A 24,524-nucleotide genomic window follows, 5' to 3' on the forward strand; every position below is an offset into this window, starting at 1 on the left:
TATTTTCATTCATTTAGACGTTAGTTAACTAGTAAATTTGACTATTAAACTTTTATTTTGACTAAAATATCCCTCTTAACATAAGAATTATTTGAACATTTATATTTGTTTTTATGCTAAGTAATTATATGTGCTAAAAAACTACTTTTTTACACAATCAATAATTATGTTAATACATATATTTTCACCCCTTCTTATATGTCATAAAATTCATTAATTTTGATTATATTATAAACTTTTATAATTTTAATTTTTCATCGCACCAATTCAAATCTATTTATTTAGGTTTCTTTTAAATGGTTAAAAAATTCCAGATGCATTTTTTATCATATAATATAAATGATGCAAGCTTAAAGAATTATATAAATAATTTATATTTAATATTTAAAATATTTAAACAAAATTTTCTTACAAACATTTATAAACATATTTAGTTAATCATAAATTTAGTTAAAGAATTAATCAAATTTGTCAGGTCTACATTAATTAAGTTATTTAAGTTTTTGTCCCAAATAAATAAATAAATATTTTTAAGAAAAAAACTAAAATTAAGAGAAGGAAATTTTTTTTTTTGAAATATTCTTCAGAATAATTTTAGTCAAAATTAGGAGTTTAGTATGATGAAGGGTAAAATAGTAAATCACTTTTTAAATACAAATTTTAATTAAAAGGCATCTTTTTGAAATATTTGTAACAAATTTTACTGTTTGAATTTGGCTGTATATTTTTAAAATAGAAAAAAGGTTACTGTAATAAAGCCAAAACATAAAAGAGATTAGAATATTTTCCTTTTATTAATGATATCCCTCCGGAAAAGTCATCAAACCAAATGTGGAGGTGAAGGATTAGCAGCTTCTATTGCAATTATGGAATTCAATTCCTGCAACTCTCTGTGCTAGAAAATTGTGACCTAAGACCTATCCTATGCGGGAATGCCATCCTCCTCTTTACAATGAATAAGGAAAATTCTCTCATTCTATTCTCTGAATTGTGGCTCCATCTTGAAACCCGCGTGTGCCGGTCCTGTCGGATACCCGAATGTATTCTCTTGCCATTTAAGTTAAGTGCACAGGAAAAGAATAACTTCAAAACATTTAATATTAGACAATTTTAATCATTATTGAATTTATAGTTTGAATAATTTCACAACATTTTCCGGCTGTTAGTAGATTAAACACTCAATCTTTGTAGTCAAGAATCAATAATAATTTTGAACAAGTTTAAACTGTAATGCTACGTTTGTTTTTAAATATGAGATCTAATTTATAGTATAAGTTGCATTACAAACTCAATCTTTAGTATAAAAACTAAATAATTAACTTGTGAAAATCAATAAAATAAGTTAGATTAGTTTTTTTTATAATAAATGAATGTCCTCCTCTATAAAATATTCCCATCAATCTTGCATTGAAATGACTCTTTTCGTAAAAACTTCTTAATATGTGTAATAATTATAAAGATTATTTGGAGATAGAATAGATAAATATTAGAAATAAAGTGATTAAAATTTTATATTTAAAATAAATTAAATTTTAAACTAACTCTTATATTAAAGATAAAAAATTTTATATTTAGAATCGCGTTAATATCAAATACTAAAAACAATGAGCAAATTGTGGTGTTTGGATACCGCCTACGTTAATGGTTTTCCCTTCAGCCCTTGTCCAAAAAGGAAAAAAAAAAAAAAAGAAGGGCAAATTGTGGTGTGTATGTGAAGAGCATTACTTTTGTGTGGGAATTTCAGAGCCTCGTTTGGATGTTGCACGCAGCGACACGTTGGAGAAGAGGCTGAGTTTGAAGGCGCCATCAAATGTGAACTCCGTATATTCCATTGCCTTCGTCGCCTCGACGTCACACAATTCTTAGCATTCCAAGGGGAAAGATGGTAAAGTGAAAACAGGAAAACACATGTTCATGATGAACAAATCCGATTCTATTCCTAAAGAATGTCTAATATTAATTCTTTTTAATTACTATATAAACAAAATTAAGCATCTCAGAGTTACGGGAGAATTTTCATGCCATTAAGTTGCAAAACCAATTCATGATATTTTTCAGCTTTTATGTATTGTGTTACTTTGGACTGCTGAATTTAAAATACATTAAGTATTGATCGGTTTAACAATCTGGTGGCTTCTTTAAAATATTTTAAAGATAAAAAGTTAGAGTTGGACCATATCAGCATCAAATTTCAATAGAATTTTTGGTTATGTGTGTTTATGTCACAGAATAATTCCTACGTGAATGGATGAACTATTTAAAAAGTTTTTCGTGTTTCATCCGTGTTTTTAATTAGGGGTATTCAGTTTTCTCCAAAAATATTTTTAAAAAGTATTTTTCACATAAGTTGAGACATTTTTTTTACATATTTATTTCATATGCTATAAAATTATTTTTAAAAATATAATTTGGTTTACACCTAAACATAATACATATTTATAGATCATTCACCAACAAAATTTTTGTATTAACAATGGAATTCAAATTGTTAATCTTGTGAGTTATGAGTCTATTCCTTACCAATTGAATAAATTCTTGTTGATTGGTACATTATAAATTAACATATTGATGAGATTGTTTTAATATCGTCATAAAAGTTCATTTTACTCTTCTGGTCCTTAATATAGGACTCAATTATTGAGTTGGTTTTGGTCCTAAATATAAGACCCATTTCTCATATTTATCAATTTTCCCTAGATTACCCTTGTAGATACTCTCTTAACCATAATCAAATAAAAGAGGGAGAGGGGTATTAAGAAAGATGATTATGGTGTTTTAGGAAAAACGTGTCACATTTTTTATAATTAACTAATTTACTTAACTTCCTTAATCTAATCAAATTAGTTAAATGGGTCTTATATTAAGGACCGGAGGAGTATGATTCAAATTAACGAAAGACTGATTATGTGCTATTGTATATGGATTAATAAAAGATTATAGTTTACTAAAGTAGATTATACATGGCCTTCATGAGATAGCCAACTATAAGATCAATTTGATAATTACTTTGAATTTCATGCAACAAGAGACCAATTTTACAAAATTAAATTTCGCGCGCGACAATAGCATTGCATAGGTGAAATTGGCAATATTCCGTTATATATATATATATATATATATATATATAGGTATCAAAATAACATGTTTTATAAATACTAACAACTCGGTCTATATACTATTATATCCGGTAATAATTATAAGAGCCAGTTGATTAATTTGAAGAGATTAAGAAAATAAGTTGAGTTAATTATTTGTTTTAAATAGGTGTTGTCTTTCCTAAAACATCCTTGCTAATTAAGTGTATTGACTAGAACTATCATTGTTAGAAATGCTGTTTTGGAAAAAAAATGTATAAATATGAGAGAGAAAGTGGATTGAGGTCTTATATTTAGGACCAAAATAAAATTCAAACAGAGTCTTATATTAAGGACTGGAGGTAGTATAAACTAAAATACTCTTATCGAGCTAAATATAAGACTCATTTACTAGTATAAATAAAATTAAACAGGGTTTTATATTAAGAACTGAAGATAGTATAAACTAAAATACTCTTATCGAGCTAAATATAAGACCTATTTACTAGTATAAATAGTAAATAGGTATTATATTTAGGATCGGAGAAATATATATTTTTTATACGTGATTTAACTTAGAAGGAAACCAAACTACGATTTTAAAAGTGAGTATGTGAAATTTTTTTTTCTCAATTTATATAAAAACAACTTTTTAAAAATGATTTTTGTAATTACTAAATGCCGGCTCATTTGTGACCCCATTTTTGCACTGGCACAGACAAGTTGCAAGTGGAGTTTTTATATTGAATGACATTGAAGGCTCTCCAATCGTTTTAAGTGCTGAGAGAATATTTCAAATGCATAATCAAATTTTTTTCTTTCATTTTTTATTTAGAAAATCAAACACTATGCAGAGTTATAAATGGGGTGGACTCTTAATTTACAGATGAGTTTTTTTTAATATTACTGAACTAAGTATTTACAAACTTGCGAAAATGCATACTTATTAATCCAATATAAAACGATGCTAAGAAACAGTCACATCATCACCTCATTCTCTCTCAAGTCAACCCTGTGTTGTTGAATAAACAAAAGGAAAAAAAATCCAAACCACATTGAATTGGAAACAAGCCTCGTTTCTCCTTCACAGAAAATTGGATAAACATTTGTAATAATTATTTTTTAATTCAAATATAGAAATTAAAAAAATTATTTTTTTCCAAAAAGATTCGTAGTATTTTATTTTGTTAATTTTAGATTAAACATTAGTACTATTTAAAAATAAAAAATTAAAAAAAAAACATTTTGACCAATGTGTTCGCGTTCTGCGCTCAAATCCCGGTTTTTTCCGGGCAGCTTCCCCTCCACTCATCTCACTCAGCTTCCCGCTTTCTCTCTGCCCGTACATCCCGGGCAGCTGCAACTCCCTGCTCCAAAAATACAGTTCCAGCTGAGCCTGCTCCAGATTTTGCAATCAGCAATCAACAGCGATGCAAAAAGAGAATGACCGAAAAGAGTATCTCTATTTTAATTTTTAATCCTATAAATATAATGCGTCGTAGTCCAGGGGGTCAGGCCTTCATCCCGCAATAAATTTTCTCTTGAGAAAATGTGCTTCCGACCACTGAGAAAAGGACTCTAACACAGTAAACACAAAAGACCTCCGTTCGCTTCGTCTTGAATTTTAGCTTATTACTAAGTGTCGTCCGGTTGAATTTTCGTTTCCTTTTTCTCTGTTTCGATTTTCTTTTCTTTCCAGCGGCGAAGAATGTGGAACCTTGCACGATTCGCCGCTTCCAGTTTGAGCCGATCCCGGCGGTTCTCGACGGCGATTCCTGGACCTTGCATTGTTCGTAAGCGTGGTGCTGATATCCTCCACGATCCGTGGTTCAATAAGGTTCACAATCTTTCTGCTATGTTGTCGGCTTAGATTGGTTTTATTTTGCATTTTTCTCGTTGTTAGCTTACCATATCGGACTTGGCTTAGCATTTGGACGTTGCAAATATCGTAGTTTTTTATGAAAAGAAACGTACTTTACTGGATGCTTACCAATATCTTGCTTCGTGATAGTGGCTGTTATGAAGAGTGAGTTGTTTTCGTAGTTACCCGAACTGGACGCTCGATGAATTTGTGATTTGGAGTTTCTTTGATGATACTAGCGGTTCGGAGTGTATAATTCAGCAAAAGTCTGATTGCTACATAATTGGTTCTTGTGCTCGTATCAATAAACGCAAAGTTTAACGTTGAAGCTCACTAATTCACTGCCGGGAGTTTGCACTCCACTGGCGGAAATATCACCTACTAACCGAGCAAAATTATCTTTAGATGCTTCCCGCGAGACGCATCTTAATTTTGTATGCGTGTAGATTGTTGATGAAGTATTTAGGTTTCATATCAAAACGGCTGTCAGTAACAGATATGCTATCTTATTCTGGATATTAATGTTTCTCCATGCTTTTTTTTTTTTTGGACTCATGTTTCTCCATGCTTTGTGTCTTGCAAATGTGAGGAGGATGATGAATCGGTGATCAAACTCTTGCACAACGTCTTCATTCCGGATTCTTCCCCTCAAAATGTGTTTTTATCCCCTTAATGCAGGATACTGGGTTTCCTTTGACTGAAAGAGATAGACTAGGCCTTCGAGGCCTTCTCCCTCCCCGTGTTATATCATTTGAGCAACAATATGAACGATTTAGTAAGTTGGAATCCTAATATTGTGATATTATTGTATCTTTTAATAGTTTAGACTTGGTCATCTTTCCCTCTCTGAATTGAACTACTTGGGGATGATTGGTATAAACTTTATTTGCTTCTATTTTCAGTGAATTCTTATCGATCTTTGGAGAAAAATACTCAGGGCCAATCAGATAAATTTGTTTCGCTATCCAAGTGGAGGATCTTAAACAGACTACATGACAGGAACGAGACTTTATACTACAGAGTAAGTTACTGATTTATTGATATGAAGATGCTTTAAAATCTAGTATTATCTGAAATTTTTATCTTCCTTTTTGTTCAGGTTCTTATTGATAATATCGAACAGTTTGCTCCAATAATATATACTCCTACTGTTGGATTAGTGTGTCAAAATTATTCTGGGTTATTTCGACGGCCACGGGGAATGTATTTCAGCGCTAAAGATAAAGGAGAAATGATGTCAATGATCTATAACTGGCCAGCTCAGAAGGTATCACATTAAAGCAAATAAAATTCAATATTTTAGCATTCTTACCTGTAGTTGTATACCTTGCTACGATGTGGCATAGCTTTTTTATTCTGAAAGTGACCAAGCTGTTAAAATTTTTATATTATTATTATTTTTTATATAACCTTATCTGTGTTGCAGGTAGACATGATCGTATTGACTGATGGCAGTCGTATCCTTGGCTTAGGTGATCTTGGAGTTCAGGGAATTGGAATACCAATTGGAAAACTTGATATGTACGTTGCTGCTGCTGGCATCAACCCACAAAGAGTATGCTTCTATTTCTTTGTCTATCCGTTTGTCTGTCAATCTATTCTTTTGTATCTCAAACTGTGTACTGTATATTGGCGTCTCTGTGTTTGCCAGCATGTTTGGTTTAATTTGTAGCATATCAAATGTTAACATGCGTCTGGTGGCAGTTAACTTCATGGTTTTATCATGCTGATCTTAATTTAAAAGCATTCCTAACATCATCATGCATGAGATGACTACCCTTGTTTGGATGCTTGGCATTACAAATTTTATTTTTGTTTGTTAGCTAGCATTTATTTGAATATAATCTAGTTTAAGCGCATGCAAACCAACACATGTGCTGCCAGCATATACATGATGTTTTCACTGCATAAGTTGTAACATTTCTTGGTAATGCTCTACACTGAAGCTATGTTTCTTTAACTTTTGTTTCTTGACAAGGGCATTATCTCTATTATAACTTATACTGTATGGTATTTCTATTCATGACAGATTCTTCCAGTCATGTTGGATGTTGGCACAAACAATCAAAAGCTACTAGAAGACCGCCTTTGTGAGTAAATCTGCGTTCTTGTTTATCCTTTGTTAGCTTATTTTACGGCTGTCTTTCATCTCATTCTTTCATTTTACTGAAGTCATGTGTTTTTATTTCTAAAACTGAGGGATGTGTCATATTGATCATTATCTTACATTTAAGTTGTTGCTATTGAATGATACTTCCTTGGGGTTACTGACTCTTGTGGATTGTATGTATCTTGTAATTTTTTGCTTCTCTAGATTCTTGGATCCTTGAATTAGATCTTCAACAGTTGCGGCATTGATAGTTGTTTGAGTGACTATCTTTCTAGCTCCTAATCAATTTATGTTGAAATTTTGAATGAATTAGTGAAATGCTTTTTCTTGTGATTGAGAATATCGACTGTGTTTAAAATCCTAACTTGATTGCACAGACTTGAATGCTTGCTGATATGTTGTATTTTTTTCGGTTAATTTCTGTCATGTTATTTATCATTTTCTGTTTGCTTTATAATTTTCTTCACAGAGTGTGCAGACCTTATAGCTAGATACTAATTCCTTCCAATTGGGTTTTGAAAGATATAATGTTCTGACATGGTTTTCTTGTTGCAGATTTAGGACTTAGACAGCCTAGGTTGGAAGGTGATGAATATTTATCAGTAGTGGATGAATTCATGGAAGCCGTTCATGCTAGATGGCCTAAGGCTATTGTACAAGTTCGTATTGTTCCTAAACGTTGTTCCCAATGTTCAATCTACGTTATATTAATTTTGTAACTTGAAGATTGGATTAACTTTATCAGTTTGAGGATTTCCAAATGAAGTGGGCTTTTGAAACCCTGCAACGATATCGAAAAAAGTTTTGCATGTTTAATGATGATATACAGGTGAGAAAGTGATATCATATTCTGCTAAGCATAGACTCCAAGGTTCTCCCCCCCAAACATTTACTCTTCCTTCTTGTCCTAAAGGGAACTGCTGGGGTTGCACTTGCTGGATTATTGGGAACTGTGAGAGCCCAAGGTCGACCATTGTCTGATTTTGTGAAGCAGAAGATAGTTGTGGCTGGAGCTGGGAGGTACTTGCAAGACTTGGTTTAACATGTTCCTTTCCATATTTGGTGCCCATTGTGCTTTGTTGTTTTATTGTGTTCCTTACAATAGCTGTTTTCTGACCTGTAAATTTAATGTCTGGCATGCAGTGCTGGGCTTGGTGTTCTTGACATGGCTGTCCAGGCAGTTGCAAGGATGGTGGGCTGCAGTGAAACAGCTGCCAAAAGTCAGTTCTTTTTAATTGATAAAGATGTAAGCGTCTGCAGTTTTTACTTACACGGTAGTCCTTTAAGTTGCAGCTTTCCAATTCTATGAACATGCTCTTCATCAGAATGGATGGTCAACTTATCACTTCCCGTGTAATTTTTATTTTTTACTGAACTTCGTATCTAAACATTTCTTGTTAATTTTTTATTATCTTGTTCTCGATACTATATCTGTATTTGTTTTTCATATTAGATGTCATGAGAAAACAGATTATTTTGTGACATCGTTTTTTGGAGGCTGTCGTTTCGTATAATGTAAACATGTTTGGATGCAGGGTCTTGTAACAACTGAAAGGAGCAATCTAGATCCAGCCGCTGCACCTTTTGCTAAAAGTCCAAGAGACATAGGGGGGCTTAGTGAGGGTGCTAGTATAATTGAAGTGGTAAATATTAAAGGATTCATCTGGAAAAACTTTATTGGCTTCGCTTTACAATATTTGGAAAATTTAGATTAAATGAGAAGACTCAGATCTCAGATGCCTGGTTGCAGACCTGCAGTTATGTTATTTTACAAGATAATGCATACTCATTCGAGTACATATTTTAATGGCTGATCCTACTGATCTTTAGGTTAAGAAGGTTAAGCCACATGTGCTTGTCGGATTGTCAGGGGTTGGTGGTATCTTCAATGAGGAGGTGAATTCCTTCTAGAAATAAAATATCACTCCTATGGTGCCTTAATTTCCTGTGATGTATGTTAAAATGTAAAAGTAATAGACATATTTGAAATGTGTTTTATATTGGCAGCTTATGGTTCAGCAATATGCATTTTACTACAATTGAATTTCTTAATTTTAATGGTTGAGATTTGACTCAGGTGCTTAAGGCAATGAGAGAATCTGTTTCGACAAAACCTGCTATCTTTGCCATGTCTAATCCCACCATGAATGGTTTGTTTGTACAAGGCTTATCAAGCACTCATAATTCCTTAATGGTGTCCGTGTTTTAATTCTGACTCTTTGTTTTTAACCATTTGAACAGCTGAGTGCACTGCTGCTGATGCTTTTAAACATGCTGGAGAAAATATAGTTTTTGCTAGTGGAAGTCCGTTCCAAAATGTAGACCTTGGTAAAATCTCGTTTAAGTGATTGATTACCTTTGAACCTCGAATCATCTTTTCTGAATCAGATTTTCCTTATCTATGAGGCTATAAGGCTATATACAGTTATTTCTGCTGGATTTGCTTGTACAATAAATAGTATAATTACCTTGATCCTCTGAATAAAATCCGTGTGCAGCTAATGGAAAAGTAGGCCATGTAAATCAAGCAAACAACATGTATCTTTTCCCAGGGTATGTCTTGTGGACTCAAGTTCTTTCATGAATCATATATATCTGTGAATATATTGATGTAGTTTCAATGGTCACCTTTCATTTCAGGATTGGTTTGGGAGCTCTTCTGTCAGGTGCTCGTCTTATAACTGATGGAATGTTGCAGGCAGCCTCTGAATGGTAGGCTGCAGAAGATTTTAACTTTTATGCTTGGTCTTTCTCAACCCCAAGCTTTCCGAGCTAGCATTACCGGAAGTTTGAGAAAATTCGTGCCTGATTTTTCTAAATCCTAGCTTGATAGATTTCCAGAGGTCTTTCATTATACCTTGAGTAGTTTGCCCTTGTATGTATTCTCTAATAATTTTACTTGATTTTCTTTATCTCTTGCCTTAAAATTTGTATATAGATTTAATCGCTCACTAGCTTTTCTTGGGTCCTGCTCTTTGTGGTAACTTCGAACTGGCTATTGTATGCACCTCACCTAGGCTCTACTCTAGTTTTAATATTCAATGAACTTTCTTCAGTGAGTGTTATGGTGAAATTTTGATTGCGTTGGTTTTATTATTTTGCATCATTTAAGTTCTTCATTCTTTGCTGGGATGTCTGATTTGGCTCAATACCTTCCTTTATAATAAATTGCTGACATGCTTCCATTCTTGCAGCCTTGCTTCCTACATGACAGAAGAAGAAGTTCTAAAAGGAATCTTGTATCCGTCCATTAATAGGTAATATTCCATTTCTGCTTTGTTATTTTGTGATATTTGTTTTCTCTCGACTTTTCTTTTTTCCTGTCACTCTTTTATCGAATATCAGAATTAGAATTTCAAAAATTTTCCAAATACATCAAGGAGTGAGTATATTTTAGGATTTGCATGCCAAGTTTGGCGATAAACTTCTAGTTTTGTTCTGACCATCCCTGACTAAAAAAAAAAAAATTTCATCCATATCCTAATAAAATGGTTATAGAGAGTTATAATCATATTATATTATGTTGTACACTAAAATAGATGTCTGCCTGATATCTTTCAAAAGAAATAAAAGCAAAAAAAGAAAATCTTGGTGATTTTATATGAAGTGGGACAGTTAATTGAATGGCCTTTGACGGTTAACCAACTCCAGTTTGCATGCTACAGTATCCGAAATGTTACAGCAGAGGTTGGAGCTGCTGTTCTGCGGGAAGCAGTTGCAGAAGGGCTGGCAGAAGGGCGCGGTGAGATAGGGTTCAAAGAACTCTCGCTCATGTCAAAAGTATGGAATACTTATAGCTCATAAAACTTTAAGATATTAGATATATTACAATTTTTTTGGGGTATGTCGATCCCCTATATGTTGCATTCTTTCAGTAGAACTGCATGTGCAAGATTTGTTGCAAACAGATTGACTTAATTGGTAGGACATGCTTGAACCTGTTGAAAGACGCTCACAACGTTGGGGGTTCAAGTCTGCTGGAAAGCGCTTGTTTTTTTTTTTTTTTTTTGGTGTGGGGGGGGGGGGGGATTATGAATCCCAAACATGATTAGTTCCATATTCTAAAGGGTTTACGATTACTCAAGTCCCTGAGAGATCCAAAGATGGGGGAAATGCTTCTAGCTGACATTTGAACATTACAAATATACAAAATCAATTTTATCTTGTTATTTTTCTATCAGGAAAAGAATAAGGGGAGCTTTTAGGTTCATGTTATCAGGTTCATGGTGAAATTATGACATGGAGAGTCTTTTTTCTTTCAAGTACTATTATTAAGTTCTAGTTCCTTCCCCCCCCCCCCCCCCCCAATAATGTTTCATTTATCTCACCTAAACGCAACCTAATGCTATCTTGGATTCACCTGAATTCATCTGCTTCTCACTCGGCTGCTGCACTGGTTGCAGGAAGAGACCGTGGAGTACGTCAGAGAAAATATGTGGTACCCTGTATATAGCCCTCTTGTTCGTGAAAAATAAGCATCCTGAATTTTCCACAACATATTTTTGAAGGCCTAGTGGGATCACATAAAATGTTGCTCCGATCAAGCCCTCTATGTTATTGATTTATAATGTTTTAAGTCAGGACTAGGAAGCTTCTGTGAAAATGTTGTAGTTCTTGATTTGATCTTGGCGAATTCCCATGGATGTGTATAATATTGGAGATAGATTACTAGTTCCCCCATCTATCCTTGATGACACTAAACTCCATGGGATCTCTATTAGCATTGCATTATTACCGGTGGGTTTAGATTCACTCCCGAAAATCATTCTACGCTTTCGCATTATGAGACAATCTTATACACAGTTATCTTGGATAATACAAAATTACTTAAATTAAACCAAATAATCGTCATTGGAAAGTAGAAAACTTGACATTAAACTATTTAATAAAATAAAGTGACATCAACTTAAATGCTTAATATGTAGGAAAATTGGAAGGTCGAATAAGAATGGGGGGATTCATCACATGAAACAGAAGGGATGACAAATGAGATAAGCCAGAAGAAGAATTGCTCAAAAGACTGCTTCTTCCCGGGTGCTCTGTTTCCGCTGTTTGCCTAATTGAACGAAAGGAAAATAATACCCCAGTTTTCATGTGTTAATCCTGTTTTTGTTTTCAGTCTTCGTAGTTTATTTCTGTTGTCTCAACGAATTGTCAGCCTTTGTATATAACTAATCTCGGTGAGATTAATTTTTTGGGAAAACCATATTGAAGGTACCTATACTTTCTCTCAATTTTTAATTTGGTACCTATGTGTTTTTTCCCTTTAATTAAATATTTAATTTTATCTTTTTAGCAACATTAGCTTTTATAACTTTGTTCTATTGATATTTTTAGTCTCTACATAAGAATTAATGATGTTAATAGAGGAAAAATAAAGATTTAGTTAAGAACAAAAAAACACATAGGTACCAAATTGAAAATTAAAAAAAAGTATAGGTACCTTCAATATGGTTTTCCCTAATTTTTTTTAATTCTTTCTTCTAGAAGTGTACATGTAATTTTAGTTAAACAAGTGTATGTGTAATGTTAGTTAAACACTATATAATTATAAAATTTGTGCAAATGTTTTACTTTGAATGGATTAGAAAATAGTAGTTTGTTTGTTTGGCCAACTGTACAGCGTGACTCAAATGAAAAAGAAGTCAACATTTGAAGGCTCTGTAAACTTTCCCTTTTTTCCAAGCATAATGAGTCATTGGCTTGGAGGAAACAGTATTATTTAGTTAATAAAAGAATTATAAGACTAAAAAAGTTGCTTGACAGCGAAAAAGACTCTCAATAAATTGATCAGTTTTCTTTGCACGTGCCCTGCCTGTCCATTCAGTTTTAATGTATCGTCATCTAGAAGAGTCGGGCAGAGCAAAAAGCAATAAATAAAGGGCTCCCTCCTAATCCCTCTGACCAAGAGCATTATGTTATTGACCAATCTCAAAATATTTTACTTAATGAAAATCTACGCAATAAATTTAACACTAAAATGTTATTATTTTTTTTCGGCCAAAAAAAAAAATGTTATTATTTTTATATTCAAATTGTTAAAAAAAATTATATAATCCTATGAAACACGACATAAGGTAAAAATTTACGTGATGTTGGCAATTGGATTAATGTCTATAAGCAAAATTTTGGTTCTCGTATTTATGAATAGAAAAATTTTGCGAAAAGAACTATTACTTATTTAAAACTGATTTTAAATTAATAATATATATCATAAAATTTTTATAATAAAATCAGGTGACAATCAACCGTTTCGAAGAACAGTTTTTTTCCCTCGTAATAAAATATTTTTATGACAAGGAAGGAATTAGCTTAGCTTTGATTTTAAAATAATAATATTTATAAATATAAATATATATCCAGTACATTCATTACTTGTCAAATAGATATAATTATAAATAACATTTTGTTTTTTTTGCCAACAGGAATAAGCAATCGTTTTCTTACTAAAATACTGCTAATATAATGTCATCAACTTTTATTTTATTTTTTTGCCGGAGTCATCACTTTTAATCTATAAAACAAGGATGATGATAATCACGACAAAAGTAGGCCGTGGAAGGCTCTCTTTGATTCTGAATCTGAATCATCATGATCAATGACTCGCTTCGGCTTTCTTTCTAGCTCACACACTTTCAATGGATTCTTTGTCCTTTGCTTTGATGTTTTCCTTCTCAAGCTGCTGAGTATCAAACGGGTCTCACGTATTCCTACGTATCTCTCTTCCCAAAGGTCAAAGTTTGAATCTAGTTTGCGATAATTATATATTTTGGCTTCCGCTTATAATCCTCCATCCTGCGCAGTTTCTGCATCAATGGCGGAACCTAAAGAAAGGTACTACCACTATCGCATCTTTGTCTTCCTCCCTATTTGAACAAATCTATTCGCATGTTTATAAGATCCTTTCATTTTGTTCACTGCGTACATATGTTGATTTGGTAGCATTGGCTGTGGTTTCAGGTATGGTGTTGTTACAGGAGCGAACAGAGGGATCGGGTTGGAGACTGTGAAAATGTTGGCCTCCAATGGAGTCAAGGTGGTTCTCACAGCAAGAGATGAGAAGAGGGGCCTCGAAGCCCTTGAGAAATTGAAAGCCTTTGGCATCTCCCACCTTGTAATTTTTCATCAGCTTGATGTGATGGACACCGCTAGTATTGCTTCTCTTGTGGATTTTGTTAAAACCCAATTTGGGAGACTTGATATTCTGGTAAGAATGAAATGTCCATAGCGGCGAATATTCTCAACGCTCTTTTTATTCTTCTTTTCGTTCAGTGGAAGGGAATTGACGAATTGGAATCTTGCATGCACTGAACTATTTTCATGAGCATCAATTCCTTGAATAAATCTCCCTAATATTTTTTTTCCTAGCGAGATTAATCGGTAATTATAGCTTGTTATGACTCTTCACAGATAAAAGGACTGCTTGGAATTGAGTTTTCTTACTTTCAAATGCTTCTTGTACTTCAGTTGGTTAATATGAAATCTTTAAAGACAGCGACAGTTTACTGTTTGATTATGTTTTTGCGTTTATGTTCTTAGAAAGTTACTTCGAAAATTGACATTCTTCACCAAAAAATAAAATAAAATAAAACGTCTGGAATATATTTTGTTACAAACAACCTTCTCTATATCTCTTTGGAGAAAGCTTAGAATAAATGAAGTTTTCATCGTTCTAAATTGGTAGAAATTGTTGAATAAAAGTTAGCGGGCATTTTTCTGGTTGGATTAACCCTGTGACTGGTGGTCAAACGTGAGATCTCTGCCATCCCCATCCTTTATAACTAAATTAGACTTTAGTACAGAAAATGACGCTTTGCGCTTTATTCCCACATCGAGCATCGCAAGCTTTCGTGTAAGATGTGTTTGAGATGATAAGAACACTGTGCATTGGAGACTGAATAGATTGTGTGTGTGTGTGTGTGTTGTGTTAAAGAACTGAAAACTATTTAAGAACACCTTGTGTCCCTTTTTTCCCCTTTTAGTTAGTTACCAACCTTGGAAGCTTTGAAACACTCAACCACTTTAGACGTGAAATGCCCCTTGGCAGGTCAAACTAAAGCCACTGTTTGCTTTATTATTTATCTGCGAAATGAATGAATGACCTGTATCTGACCTTGCTGATGTTGATACAAACTAGTTGGTCAATCTGTTGTGGCTTAGGCGGGGGTCTAATATTTTCAGGGCTCAATAATTTTTAAAAAAATGTTTGTCCTTTTTGCCTTTTACGAATGTGAATCATTGTTTTGCAGGTGAACAATGCAGCGATCAGCGGATTAAATTTGGATGAGTTGGTCAGTCAATGAGCTTGTTTTCTCTACTGTGTTATTCGTGTATATTTGTATTAATCACCAAAAAAGATTTGTTTTTAATTATTGTACAGGGGGAGGGCCCACCTTACAATTGGAGGGCATTGACTCAAACTTATGAGTTGGCTGAGAAATGTCTGCAAACAAACTACTATGGCGCTAAGGAAACAACGGAGGCTTTTCTTCCCCTTCTTCAGCTGTCCAATTCTCCAAGGATTGTTAATGTTTCCTCCCAAGCAGGGTTGTTGAAGGTACATTGCATATACTTGCTTTGAATTTTGCTGAAATTACAGACTTTTCCCCCCTATTTTCAAAACTGATACAAAATATCCTCTCTATTTTATTAAAACCAGAGTGAGCCTTGTAGATTCGCAATAAACTTAGAATGAGCTGTATTGGTCAAAACTTGTGAATAATACACTTTCCTATACATTTATATTAATTCCCCAAACCTCTCAAATCTCCTTTCTATTCTCAATTGTGATTTTGGATAACCACTAGAGCAACATCAAATTTGGTTAATGCCATTGTTTCAGAACATACCGAACAAGTGGGCGACAGGGGTGCTTGATGGTGTTGATGATCTTACAGAGGAGAGACTAGATGAGGTAGTAAGAGAGTTTGTCAAAGACTTCAAAGAAGGAACAGTGGAAGCCAAAGGATGGCCAACTTTTCTGTCTGCTTATATGGTTTCAAAAGCAGCCATGAATTCTTACACAAGGATTCTGGCGAGAAAGTACCCAAACATGTGTATTAACTGTGTCTGTCCTGGATTCGTAAAAACAGACATTAACAGAAACAGTGGTATCTTATCTGTGGAAGATGGTGCTGCTAGTGTTGTAAGATTAGCTTTGCTCCCAAATGGTTCACCTTCTGGCCTCTTCTTTGCTCGCCATGAAGTGTCCAGCTTTTGAATCATACTAATTAGCATCACAGTTTTTCTTATCAAACTTTGAAAATATGGATCTATGCTGCCATTTTTTACCCATATTTTTCTGTCACAACTGGTTACATCACAAGAAAGTAGAAAGATATGGTCCTTTTTTTAAAATATATATATACACACACACACACAAGGCTAAAGGTGCAATGTTATTTCTAATTTTATTTTTCAGGTGTAATTTTATCCTAGTTCTTTTTAGTTATGCAATTTTTCTCGTGATTTTTTTGCTGGGTGCCTAAAATTGCACCCAAATTCTAGAGGTAAAATTGCATAAAAGAAGACCATCGGTAAAATTACACTACTAAAAAAATCAGGAGTAAAATTATATCTTTGCCTTATATAGAAAGGGAATTTGAACCCCTGAGTTGCTGCTCATATTCATTGCATTTTTATCGCCTGAATTAGTTTAATCCTAAATGGGAAAGACATTAGACATTATCCTTTTTTTTTTTAAGTATTAAAAGGGTTTAAATTTAAATCACTATCTACATTACAATGCGCCCAATAGAATAGCTGAAAACATTAGCTTTCCATATTATATATATGTATATATTGAAAAAAAATAAGGTATACAATAGTTGGCTTGTATTTATCTTATAGTTGATACTACTTTTAATTTTTAAAATTTGACCTCGTTTTAGTTTTAATTTTTAAAATTTGACGTCATTTTAATTTTAATATTTAAAATTTGATTTTATTTTGATCAGTTTAAAGACTTTTTTATCCTTGAAATAATGACAAAAATCAAAATGAGATTAAATTTTAAGAATCAAAACTAAAATGAAATAAATTTCAAGAATTAAAAATGGCATTAACTCTTTATTGTTATTTGTCAATAGTAGTTAAAGAATATGATCCAAAACTCCACTTATTTTATTTTTTATTTCATTCCATCGTACATGTATAGAAAGGTTGTTTAGTATGTCAAAATTACCTGTCATGAGCATTGGCAATTGCTCTTTGATGTGCTCACAACACTTGTCCCCTTCTGCTTTTTGTTGGTTAATGTATGACTAGAAAAGATTAGTTGAACTTTCATTAATCAGATTATCTCAAAGTTCAGATCACCATTGTTGACTGTTATTGTTATTTACCTAAAACACTTTGGGCCAACGTTGATAAATTTTAAAATCTTTTCAGAGATTCAACGTTGACAAATTTTAAAAATCTTTTCGGCGACAATGAGACGTGCGGGGATAATGAAAGAAAGTCTCGAATATCTCTTGAATTTGAAAGATGTATTTTAAAATATTTAGAAAAAGGGAGCATACTAAACATTAAATTCAGAATTAGCTGGTAGCAAATACTACTATAAGCTATAGTATAACATTATACTTAAAAATGCTTTGATATGAATTATTCAATTTTTTTTATTTACCAATTTACATTCACTGTTTAGTTTATTTTTTTATTTTTTTGGGCCAGCGTTTGCTGAGGCATATCACTGTCGAAGTTTTGAGTCGTGATTTTATTTTCTAAAAAGTAATGCTAACCCACCATGAGTTTGGAGAAGAACTCAGCATCAAGAGACAACTTATCAGTTCACATAATCAGGCATGCTCCTTTTGTCTTACAAGACACCTTGAACATATTTCATGAAAATTAATTCTGTTTTAAAATTTAATAACTTTTCAATGTTATTCTCATTTAATATTTTTTTAAAAAAAATTAAAGGTAAAATTCAACATTTATATAATAAGTTTAATAAGATAACTTATATTAAGAAGAATTTAAAAAAAAAATTCTATCTCTTTCTGCCAATAAACTGTATAAACAGAACGAAGTACTTGGTCAATGATTTGGTTAACAAGTGAAAACGGGCTTCAAAGTGTAAATAAGGCATACTTGGTCGCCGTATTCGGAGATCACGAGATGAGGAGTTCCACAGCCCATAATACAATGAAGTTTCAGTTGGGAAAAAGACCAGGTCATCGATATGGTTAATCAGTTGGAAACAGAGGCATACTGACAAAATTTAATTTCATTGCAATCTCAGTTTGCAAATAATATTCCTCACATAATTCCTTCCCCTTATTAGTTGGTCCATGAACCAAACTACTGAAGTCTGCATGTATTGGGATAGACAATGAGGAATGAATCCCTAGAATAATTAACTATCTCCAATTATACATATCCTACATGGAACATACGTGGATTACGATCAGAATTGCAACCAAACTTGGAAAATTTGTTATTTCAGATTCCAAAATCTCTATTTAAAGCACACATACCATTACTTTCATGAGAATCGTCATCGAGCAACAATGGTGGGAAGAACATTAAGATCTGCTCTGTTTTTCTTCGTCGCTTTCTCTGCTCTCCTCACATCTCAGCATTCCAATGCTTATCCCCTCTCAACCCAAAGCCGATGGATCATGGACGACTTCAATGGCGAACGAGCCAAACTAGTGTGCGGCAACTGGGCGGGACACCTTCAGCCGATGCTTCCAGAAGGTCTGGACAAGCGGCCATTGAAGGAGATGGTGGCTCAAATAGTGAAGTACAAGTTCAATTGCGTGCGTCTGACGTACGCGATCTACATGTGGACTCGCTACATGGATCGCAATGCGGGAAAAACCCTAGAGGAATTGGACATTCCGGAGACGGTGGAAGGGATTAAGAAGAACAATCCGTGGGCGCTGAACAAGACGCATGTGGAGGCGTTTGAAGAAGTGGTGCGGGAGCTTGGGAATCAGAAGGTGAAGGTGTTGCTGGATAATCATGTGAGCGATCCCAAATGGTGCTGCGCCGATGACGATGAGAATGGCTTCTTCAATGACAGGCACTTCGATCCCAACGAGTGGGTGAAGGGCCTCACTTTGGCAGCCCAACGCTTTTCTGGGAATTCCGCCGTACGTATCTTGTTCCTATGAATTGAATCCTTTTTTTCCAAAAAAAAAAAAAACATTTTTATATTACTTTGCATAAAAATTTGAAAACAATATAACAGTACCATTAGACATTGGATACTAGATAGTTATGCTAGTAAGTAACTTAAGAAATAAATATTAAATTCTTTTTTTCATATATAAATATTAAATCCTGATCCTTCAAATATAAAATATTAATTTTCATTTGGATTATTATTATTTTCTGTTAACGATGATTTGATATGTCTTGGCTTATAATTATATTTTATTTTTCATTTAAATAATTTTAAAATAAGAAAATTAACAGAAATAATTTTAATCTACAAGATGATAATTTTTTTTATCTAATTAGATTTTCTATTCCATTTTATTTTTCTATTCTAATAAGTGAGCCCAAAAGTTATTTGAAATTATTATTTTTTGATCAGCAATTATTCGAAATTAAATTTTTTTATCCAAATATTCGAAATTAAATTGACGTACGGGTAAATGCATAAAGTGCATATCATTATCTTAATAACATCAACTAGGCATGTTAGTTAAAAGTATTAAAATTGGTATTGGCCAACAGGTGGTGGCCATGAGCTTGAGGAATGAACTCCATGGTCCTCGTCAATACGTGGGTGATTGGTACATTTATATGAGCCAAGGAGCAACAGCAGTTCACAAGGCGAACCCAAATGTGCTGGTGGTTGTCTCAGGCCTCAACTACGACACTGAGCTTCAGTTCCTAAAGAAAAGGCCTCTTCACTTAGGTTTGGGCAGGAAATTGGTGTTTGAGACACATTTGTATTCATGGTCTGGAATTGGAACACTAAAGCTGAAAGATATCTGGACTAAGCAGCCATTGAACAGAATTTGTGCCAGAGCCATTAACGGCATAGACCACAGAGCGGGGTTCCTTACTCGTGGCGACAATGCTTTTCCTTTGATTTTCACAGAATTTGGGTTCGACCAAGAAGGTTCTACTGAAGCAGACAACAAGTACTTGACTTGCCTTCAAACCTACCTTGTTGGGAGAGACCTGGATTGGGGCCTCTGGGCTTTGCAAGGTGGCTATTACCTGAGAGAAGACCAGGTTCAACTTGAGGAGACATTTGGTGTCATGGATGCCTCCTGGCAAAATCTGAGGTTCCCAAACTTCACCCAACTCTTCCAACTCCTTCAAAGGAAGAATCAAGGTATGCCTCTTGATTTAGGGAAGTAGGACTAACCATCCATTCAATATTGGTAGTTGATTCAAATGATGTGCAGGTCCATCTTTTATTCAATTTAATCTGTCTCTATACTTAATTATAATGCAGATCCAACTTCCAAATTCCCTATTGCAAATATCTTGTACTACCCACTGAGTGGCCAGTGTGTCCACGTTAACCAGAAGAATGAGCTTGAAGTGGGAAGTTGTGAGAACAAGATCGAGAGATGGGTTCATGAAGATGGATCTCAGATTCTCTTAAGTGGTACGAACAAATGCCTAACTGCATCAGGTGAAGGGCTTCCTGTTGTCGTGTCTGATGGTAATAATTGCCAGAGCAAGCAGAGTAGTTCTTGGAAGTCTGCGTCACTCTCAAAGCTTCACTTGGCTACGGTGGACCAGCATGGCAAGCAATTGTGCCTGCACCAGGACGCAAACTCTTCAACAATTGTGACAAGAAGATGCATCTGTATACTAGATGATCCTACTTGTTTGGACGATCCCAGAAGCCAGTGGTTCCAGTTTGTCCCCACCAATTTGTAGTTCCTAACAATTTGTGTTGGCTCTCTCGCTTGTAGAAATGAAATTTGATTAGGGGCGATATAATGAGGAAGAACACGCTGTAAGTCAATTGCACGCAACTTTTGAAATGCTTTTAATTATGAACTACAGACTTGTAGATCCATAGTCCGCAATGGATTGAGGATGTTCCCATTTACCAATTATAACAAGGAAGAGCTATTGAGTATTCAGCAAAAATTCTCAGGTTGTAGCGACTAATAAAGCCCCAAGTGTTCTTACGAGAATTTGGTTCAAAATCTGATTCAGTATAAATTGTCAGACTTCTCGCCTGATATGAATGACATAGACGACAAGAGCAAAAGCTTACAGTAATTTAGTGAATATAATAGAGAAACAACTTAGGATTATTGTTACTAAAATTACTTTACAGCCTATGAATTACTGCTCACTTCTAATTGCTTTCAAATGATATTAGTTATTAATCTATTATCACATAAGAGACAACTCACAGACATGGAAAGTGAAGGGTTTGTATTGGTCTGAGTGGTCCCAAACTCAATTGGATTATAAACTATGACCAAAGAGAGAAATTAAGAATAAGAAAGAAATAACGGGATAAGACAAGTTATATTAAATTTGATGGTCTATTTTCATGAAATGGCATAGCCAGATATTCGCCAAATTCATCGAAAAAGATAATATAATGAAGTGGTTGTTGACATGAGAGGGAAGATAAGGGAATTTTTTTTATTTTTTTAAGACAGAGAAAAAGGAATCTTATCAATGATCGATATGTCTAAAAAGAAGCTACTCGTGTGGTCCTTGAAATGATGAAACAAGAGCTGTACAATAATATGCCTAATTTATTCTTCATCTGACGCATAATTCAAAGGGTAGCAATCAGCTTTTGTTTTCTTCATGACCTTCAATATTTTCTCAAATTGTGAATGATGAAGACAATTGGGGCACTAGTATAATGATTGAAAATTCAATGATTGTACGTATTGGACGTAAAATATAAACGGGCAGATGAAGTATATATGTGTGCTTATGTACCGTCAAATCACAAAGAAAGTAAAAAGGAAGCCAAGTTGTAGCAGTAGCCTCATTGTAAGAAGAAGCTAGAAACCAAAAGCCTGATCATAATTATGGGAGAAGAAGCAAAAAGGTACTTGATTAGCTGCCTTTAATATGACTTAGCATTTGGTATTCAAAATGACTGAATCATATATATTCAAGTATGTATTATGAAGTGCAACATCATGTCTCAGAAGGTAGAGCTTTGTTTTAGGTTTGCCGTTGTGACAGGAGCCAACAAGGGGCTTGGGTATGGAATATGCAAGAAGTTGGCAGCAAGAGGGGTGACGGTGGTGCTCACAGCAAGAGATGAGAAGAGAGGGCTGGGAGCAGTTGAGAAGCTCAAACAGTTTGGTGTGTCGTCAGACTCTCTGGTGTTTCATCAGCTTGATGTCACTGATCCTTCAAGCATTGCTTCCTTAACTCATTTCATCACCACCACCTTTGGCAAACTTGACATCTTGGTATAGTCTAATGTTATGTTCCGATAATATATTTGAATAATTTAATTTATTATATAAATCCATGCTTGGCATATTTTGGTGCAGGTAAACAATGCAGGTGTCTCTCCAGGAACAGTGAACGGCGAAGCTTTGTTCAAAAAAGTAAGCTCATCACTTGACATAAAAACGCAAACCTACAGTCATTTACAAGACATGCCGCCCTTTAGGAATACTTTGCAGGAACTTTTCCTTTAAGATTCAAGAGTAAATCTTTGAAAAATATACTTTGATAATAACTTTCCTTTTTGGTAATTGATACATGGAAATGATTAGGAGTGTAATGTGAATGAGGTGTTACAGGTTAGTGGGGAGAACATAGATTGGGATGAAATAGTAAAATGCAATGTGGAGATGTCAAAGCAATGTGTTGAAACTAATTACTTTGGTGCTGTTGGAGTGACTGAAGCCCTCCTTCCTCTGCTTCAATTATCCAATTGTCCCACCATTCTCAATGTCACCTCTCTTGCTGGACTCATCAAGGTACTTAAATGCACTCTCCAGTTTTAATTTTAATATTTTGTTTATGACTTATGAATTGTACGACTTCTTGTTGATGTGCAGCTCATAAGAAATGAACGTGCCAGAAAGGTACTAAGTGACTTGGAGAGTCTTACAAGAGAAAAACTTGATGGGGTGGTGAGTGAGTTCATCAAGGACTATGAAGAAGGAACATGGAATGAGAAAGGATGGCCAACCATGACGCCTGCCAATACAGTGGCCAAGACAGCCCTTAATGTGTACACAAGATTAATCTCCAAGAAGTACCCGAGTTTCCGAGTTAACTCGGTGTCTCCAGGATTTGTGAAGACTGATATGACTCAGAACTATGGATTCTCAACTGTTGATGAAGCTGCTGAACATCTCCTGAGATTAGCTCTTCTGCCTTCTACAGGTCCCACCGGTCTCTTCTTTGATAGGGACAGAGCCACACCATTGGAATAATCATTATTCGTTAAGCTTAGCTTTTACTTTGGTCTGATGCTGCGTTCGAGTTATTTTTCAAGTAATTAAGAATAAGAATGCCGATGCTTTAATTTATTTGAAATTAATTTCTCTTCGTGTTGTTGTATTCTCTTACGCCTGCCTGTTGTGCATTAAGTCCACTGTTGATTTTATGTATATTATATGAAGCCATTCGGATAAAATAAAATCTGTCGTTTTTTGTACGAAATTTTAAGAACTGGGTCAAAATATGATATCAAATTTATTGCTGATATTTTGATATTGTTAATATTTTGGTCATCAAAGAAACCATGTTTGGGTTAATCAGGTGGCAGATATTTTGAAGATTAACAAATAAAGATCAGCAACTCACAGGCTCTGATAATACAAATGCAAGCCCCGAGTCCATTCTATACTTATTTATTATACAGTTCACGTGTTCCCTTCCTTTCTCGTTGAATAAGCCGATGCTTGCAGAACGGGTGCGTTGGCATTCTCTGATTGGTACGCATGTATGGGCTACAGTGCTACTACTATATAATAATCTAATGCATCTTTGGTTGAGAGAGAGAGCCACAATATTCAATTCATTTAGCTTTGTCTTTAGGAAAGATTACGAGTTTCTTTTTCTTTTTCTTGGCCAAAGATTACGAGTTTCTTGACTAGCAACAGTTTAACTGTGTAATTAAAATGGAGGTGGGCTTCAGTTCCCAAGTGCCACGTGTCCTGTCGCTGCTTCTATATACCCTCTTTCTCCTTCTTTACTCACTCTTGTTTTTCACACTTGTTCCCTACCGCTAAGCACCTAAAACAAAAAGGATGTTTGATCCGCTTGTGAATGACACTCCTCATTGTTCTCTTTTTCAGAATTTCCACACCACAAATATATAAAAACATGCATAGTGACGTAAACATTGTTTTTTTTCCTATTTTTGTCTAGTAAAATATTAATTCTTTTGCTTTATTTGTTTTTTTGCCTCGTTTGAGGAATAACTTGATAACGCAGCAAACTCTGGCCAATGAAGTAGATCATCAATCTCTCAAGCGGATCAGCATTTAAACGAGCCATCGCTGAATAGAAACGAGCACACAATACAAACTACCTAAAGCAGCCATGGAGC

The 24,524-nt window shown here is 34.3% G+C and overlaps 2 protein-coding genes across 3 annotated transcripts; both read left to right on the plus strand.

Moving 5' to 3' along the window:
• Positions 1-4,479: 4,479 nt before the first annotated feature.
• On the plus strand, positions 4,480-11,729 carry LOC114726652 (NAD-dependent malic enzyme 59 kDa isoform, mitochondrial). 2 transcript variants are annotated; one of them, XM_028913314.1, is made up of 20 exons: positions 4,482-4,660; positions 4,774-4,911; positions 5,614-5,710; positions 5,838-5,956; positions 6,035-6,202; positions 6,362-6,490; positions 6,965-7,025; positions 7,601-7,704; positions 7,791-7,874; positions 7,959-8,065; positions 8,189-8,291; positions 8,581-8,688; positions 8,876-8,941; positions 9,123-9,195; positions 9,287-9,373; positions 9,544-9,598; positions 9,686-9,757; positions 10,240-10,302; positions 10,711-10,825; positions 11,449-11,729. In XM_028913314.1, exons 2-20 carry the CDS (start codon positions 4,783-4,785, stop codon positions 11,518-11,520), a joined length of 1,812 nt encoding a protein of 603 aa, XP_028769147.1. In that variant the 5' UTR covers positions 4,482-4,660; positions 4,774-4,782; the 3' UTR covers positions 11,521-11,729. The 2 variants fall into 2 exon arrangements, with proteins under 2 accessions (XP_028769148.1, XP_028769147.1); XM_028913315.1 differs by having other exon boundaries at positions 4,480-4,911; positions 10,697-10,825.
• A 1,888-nt stretch (positions 11,730-13,617) lies between these two features.
• Positions 13,618-23,532, plus strand: LOC114726660 (uncharacterized). Its single transcript, XM_028913329.1, has 12 exons — positions 13,618-13,879; positions 14,006-14,252; positions 15,295-15,336; positions 15,426-15,602; positions 15,888-16,261; positions 18,495-19,146; positions 19,736-20,345; positions 20,469-20,880; positions 22,173-22,422; positions 22,507-22,563; positions 22,762-22,941; positions 23,023-23,532. Exons 1-12 carry the CDS (start codon positions 13,860-13,862, stop codon positions 23,401-23,403), a joined length of 3,402 nt encoding a protein of 1,133 aa, XP_028769162.1. The 5' UTR covers positions 13,618-13,859; the 3' UTR covers positions 23,404-23,532.
• The last annotated feature ends 992 nt before the right edge of the window (positions 23,533-24,524 follow it).

The sequence above is a fragment of the Neltuma alba genome, unplaced genomic scaffold (genome assembly GCF_004799145.2).
Source record: "Neltuma alba isolate B1F8T4 unplaced genomic scaffold, ASM479914v2 tig00012398_pilon, whole genome shotgun sequence".
Classification (NCBI taxonomy): Eukaryota; Viridiplantae; Streptophyta; class Magnoliopsida; order Fabales; family Fabaceae; genus Neltuma; species Neltuma alba.

What these genes read in the sequence shown, in the direction of transcription:
- LOC114726652 (XM_028913314.1), top strand. Translation starts at nt 4,783, where the DNA reads ATGTGGAACCTTGCACGATTCGCCGCTTCCAGTTTGAGCCGATCCCGG. An exon ending in ACGAGACTTTATACTACAGA is followed by an intron (nt 5,957 to 6,034) that starts GTAAGTTACTGA and finishes CTTTTTGTTCAG; the next exon opens with GTTCTTATTGATAATATCGA. An exon ending in GTGGTATCTTCAATGAGGAG is followed by an intron (nt 8,942 to 9,122) that starts GTGAATTCCTTC and finishes GATTTGACTCAG; the next exon opens with GTGCTTAAGGCAATGAGAGA.
- LOC114726660 (XM_028913329.1), top strand. Translation starts at nt 13,860, where the DNA reads ATGGCGGAACCTAAAGAAAG. An exon ending in CCTTCAAAGGAAGAATCAAG is followed by an intron (nt 20,346 to 20,468) that starts GTATGCCTCTTG and finishes ATTATAATGCAG; the next exon opens with ATCCAACTTCCAAATTCCCT. An exon ending in CTCTTGCTGGACTCATCAAG is followed by an intron (nt 22,942 to 23,022) that starts GTACTTAAATGC and finishes GTTGATGTGCAG; the next exon opens with CTCATAAGAAATGAACGTGC.